The sequence below is a fragment of the Corythoichthys intestinalis genome, chromosome 2 (genome assembly GCF_030265065.1).
Source record: "Corythoichthys intestinalis isolate RoL2023-P3 chromosome 2, ASM3026506v1, whole genome shotgun sequence".
In the NCBI taxonomy this organism is placed as follows: domain Eukaryota; kingdom Metazoa; phylum Chordata; class Actinopteri; order Syngnathiformes; family Syngnathidae; genus Corythoichthys; species Corythoichthys intestinalis.
The window spans coordinates 5,731,585-5,735,994 of NC_080396.1; the positions used below are offsets into that span (position 1 = coordinate 5,731,585).

Below are 4,410 nucleotides of genomic sequence, written 5' to 3' on the forward strand. Positions count from 1 at the left end.
TTAAGCATGTATTCACAAGAATTTTTGCCAGAAAAGCTCATTTTACGCCAGGCGTCTGCTAGCCTCATTCGCTAACATAGTAACATGGTACTTCGTCAATATACGTGATGTGAAATAAACGCTAACTGTACGGTTTCTTTCCTTTGAACCAAGAATCGAGACAATTTTAGGTCGATATCTATGAAGAATTTGAGGATTTAAGCTTTTATTCACAAGATTTTTTGCCAGAAAAGCTTTTATGCCAGGCGCCTGCTAGCCTCATTCGCTAACATAGTAGCATGGTAATTCGTCAATATACGTAAAATAAACGCTAGCTGTATGGTTTCTTTCCTTTGAACCAAGAATCGAGACTGTTTTACGTCCATATCTATGAAGAATTTGAGAATTTAAGCATGTATTCACAATAATTTTTACCAGAAAAGCTCCTTTTACGCCAGGCGGCCGCTAGTCTCATTCGCTAACATAGTAGCATGGTACTTCGTCAGTATACGTTAGGGTGACCAAACGTCCCCTTTTGCCCGGACAAGTCCTACTTTCACGCAGTATCCTCGTTGTCCGGGCGGGTTTTATAAATTCATAAAAATGCCCGGTTTTTATGATTTTTTTTTTTTACGGGACCAACTTGAAGAGAATTCCTCCGGCCGCTAGGGGGCAGCGCTTGCCTGCGTTGACGTTGCTCCTACTAGTAGGGGCGGGAGAAGGAGTAGATCTTCTTTTTTGTTGGCTGTTCACCCTTTGTTTCATGGGGAATTACCACCATCTACTGACGGTTTGGCGAGAGCTCAGACTTCAGTAAGGAGTTCAATAAGAAGTTTTAAAAGACGTGGCTCCATACACTTTTCTGTAAGTTTCTCCTGTTAATGTCGATCACGTGTCTTCTGTTGTACATAGGGTTTTATGTGTACACAGAGATGCAGTATATTGTATGAGTCTTGTAATTGTTCTGCGTTAGTTAGTGGTTGAATGCTAGTAGAGCTAAATAGCTGTGTTGCTTATGAGTTTTTTTACGATAAATACGTATATAATGGCAACTGTTGACTTCTGTCGGAGATTTGTACTGGTGTAATCTGTAAAATCCCGTTTGTTGTCACATCTTTGCGCTGTCGATGGTTGTAAACTTTTATAGCAAAGTCTGATTTTGCCTCGGCTCCCGTATTCGCTAATAGGGTAGCAATCAGTGAGCTCAGCTGCGCTAGGCATTATGGGCAATGTAGTTTTGAATTTGAACTGCTGCGTTTGGAAACATGCTGGTTGAATCGCTTGTCAGTTTATTTCAGTTATTGTTTGCGTACAATTTAGAACATTGTATGAGAATAAAAATTGAGTGGGAATAACATTTTGTCAACGACAACTGTCGTGATCGTAATTTTAAAAAATGTTGAGTTGGCACATAGCCAACTGTGTGTGTATTAACTGGAATACATTTACATGAGTCTGCATTATATTATTTTTTTAAATAATTTTTTTTTAATGGTTTGATTATTTTTTTAGGAAGAATAAAGCCTGTTGAGTAAAAACAGTGGGAGATATACGCATCTTTGAGTGGTCTTTGAGTAAAATTCAAATATCTCGAGGCCGGGCCGAGTGTCCTCTTTTTTGGAAATCAAAATATGGTCACCCTAATAAACGTGACGTGAAATAAACGCTAACTGTACGGTTTCTTTCCTTTGAACCAAGAATCGAGACAATTTTAGGTCCATATCTATGAAGAATTCGAGGATTTAAGCTTTTATTCACAAGATTTTTTGCCAGAAAAGCTCCTTTTACGCCAGGCGCCTGCTAGCCTCATTCGCTAACATAGTAGCATTGTACTTCGTCAATACACGTAAAATTAACGCTAACTGTACGGTTTATTTGCTTTGAACCAAGAATCGAGACTGTTTTACGTCCATATCTAGGAAGAATTCAGGGATTTAAGCATTTATTCACAAGAAGTTTCGCCAGAAAATCTCTGTTTACATATAGCGCCCGCTAGCATAATTCGCTAACAGTATATAGTGGTATAATGATAATAAAGGGCTATTTTATTCTATAATACAGTGGGGCAAATAAGTATTTAGTCAACCACTAATTGTGCAAGTTCTCGCACTTAAATATTAAGTAAAGAGGCCTGTAATTGTCAACATGGGTAAACCTCAACCATGAGAGACAGAATGTGGGGAAAAAAAAGAAAATCACATTGTTTGATTTTTAAAGAATTTATTTGCAAATCATGGTGGAAAATAAGTAATTGGTCAATACCAAAAGTTCATCACAGTACTTTGTTATGTACCCTTTGTTGGCAATAACTGAGGCCAAACGTTTTCACAAGCTTTTCACACACTGTTGCTGGTATTTTGGCTCATTCCTCCATGCAGATCTACTCTAGGGCAGTGATGTGTTGGGCCTGTCGTTGGGCAACACGGACTTTCAACTCCCTCCACAGATTTTCTATGAGGTTGAGATCTGGAGACTGGCTTGGCCACTCCAGGACCTTGAAATGCTCCTTAAGAAGCCACTCCTTTGTTGCCCTGGCTGTGTGTTTGGGATCAATTTCATGCTGAAAGACCCAGCCACGTCTCATCTTCAATGCCCTTGTTGATGGAAGGAGAGTTTCACTCAAGATTTCTTGATACATGGCCACATTCATTCTTTCCTTTACACAGATCAGTTGTCTTGGTCCCTTTGCAGAAAAACAGCCCCAAAGCATGATGTTTTCACCCCCATGCTTCACAGGTGGTATGGTGTTCTTCGGATGCAATTCAGTATTCTCTCTCCTCCAAACATGAGAACCTGTGTTTCTACCAAAAAGTTCTATTTTGGTTTCATCTGACCATAACATTCTCCCAGTCCTCTTCTGGATCATCCAAATGCTCTCGAGCGAACCGCAAGCGGGCCTGGACGTGTACTGGCTTCAGGAGGGGGACATGTCTGGCAGTGCAGGATTTGACTCCCAGGCGGTGCATTGTGTTACTGATAGTAACCTTTGTTACTGTGGTCCCAGCTCTCTGTAGGTCATTCACTAGGTCCCCCCGTGTGGTTCTGGGATTTTTGCTCACCGTTCTTGTTATCATTTTGACGCCACGGGGTGAAATCTTGCATGGAGCCCCAGATGGAGGGAGATGATCAGTAGTCTTGAATGTCTTCCATTTTCTAATAATTGCTCCCACAGTTAATTTCTTTACACCAAGTGTTTTACCTATTGCAGATTCAGTCTTCCCAGCCTGGTGCAGGTCTACAATTTTGTCTCTGGTGTCCTGCGACAACTCTATGGTCTTGGCCATAGTGGAGTTTGGAGTGTGACTGACTGAAGTTGTGGACAGGTGTCTTTTATACCGGTAATGAGTTAAAACAGGTGCCATTAATACAGGTAACGAGTGGAGCCTCGTTAGACCTCGTTAGAAGAAGTTAGACCTCTTTGACAGCCAGAAATCTTGCTTGTTTGTAGGTGACCAAATACTTATTTTCCACTCTAATTTGGAAATAATTTCTTTAAAAATCAAACAATGTAATTTTCTGTTGTTTTTTTTTTTTTTCCACATTCTGTCTCTCATTGTTGAGGTTTACCCACGTTGACACTTACCGGCCTCTGTAATCTTTTCAAGTAGGAGAACTTGAACAATTAGTGGTTGACTAAATACAAATTATAAATAAATTTGTCCCACTGTATACTCATTACTCACGTGCAGTCTTTGCTGGCATTCACGTAAAATTCATCCGGAACTTGGACGCGTTTGCGGAAATTCCGGTCCAGATTCAATAGCTTGGCCTCTGCCAGCGCCTCATTGTCACCTTCCAAGATGGCCTGGCAGTTGCACACCTTCTCTGGCCTGTTTTCATCATCGTAGCCCAGCTGGGTAAATTTAAAAGTCTTCCTGCTGGAGTCGGGTTTCCGGTAACCCTTGCTGATCAGGTAGAGTATAGCCAGGGTGGCCAGCAGGGCAGCAAGCTTGACGGAGAAATATCCTACTCGTCTCGTCAAAATCAGTCTCATTATTGGCTATGAAAGCATACAAATCGAGCTGTTGCTTTTCAGTGTCAAGATCACGGTGTGAAATTTTAGCGTGTCAGACGTCGGTAATTGTACCTGACTGGAACAGCGAGTGATACGTTGTTCACACAAGTTTTTCAAGATAGCTGGCTCGCGTCCAGGTCTCGATGTATTTCCCCTGACTTCATCTGTAAACTTAGTGACACGAAACACAGAAAAGAGATTGACTAACAGATGGATAAACAATAAGCCACATTCTCAGCTTACCAGTCTGACCACCTCTCTCTGCTCTTGTTTCCCACATACTCCCCCCTCGCGAGGTCACAAAAGCCAGCCATCAAATCCATCAGAGTGTGGCCCGAGGATGCTCTCTCTCAACTGCAGGGCTGCTTTGATGACACACACTGGGATTTATTTGACCACGGATACCTGGAGGAATA

General features: G+C 41.5%; 1 protein-coding gene across 1 annotated transcript in view; it reads right to left on the bottom strand.

Moving 5' to 3' along the window:
* Nucleotides 1–4,153, bottom strand: part of LOC130912087 (beta-1,3-galactosyl-O-glycosyl-glycoprotein beta-1,6-N-acetylglucosaminyltransferase-like) — a 30,398-nt gene extending 26,245 nt beyond the window's left edge. The window contains exon 1 of the mRNA XM_057829892.1: nucleotides 3,663–4,153. Within this exon, the coding sequence (XP_057685875.1) occupies nucleotides 3,663–3,973 (311 nt within the window). The 5' untranslated portion in view covers nucleotides 3,974–4,153. The remainder of the gene's footprint in view (nucleotides 1–3,662) is intronic.
* Between the last annotated feature and the right edge of the window lie 257 nt (nucleotides 4,154–4,410).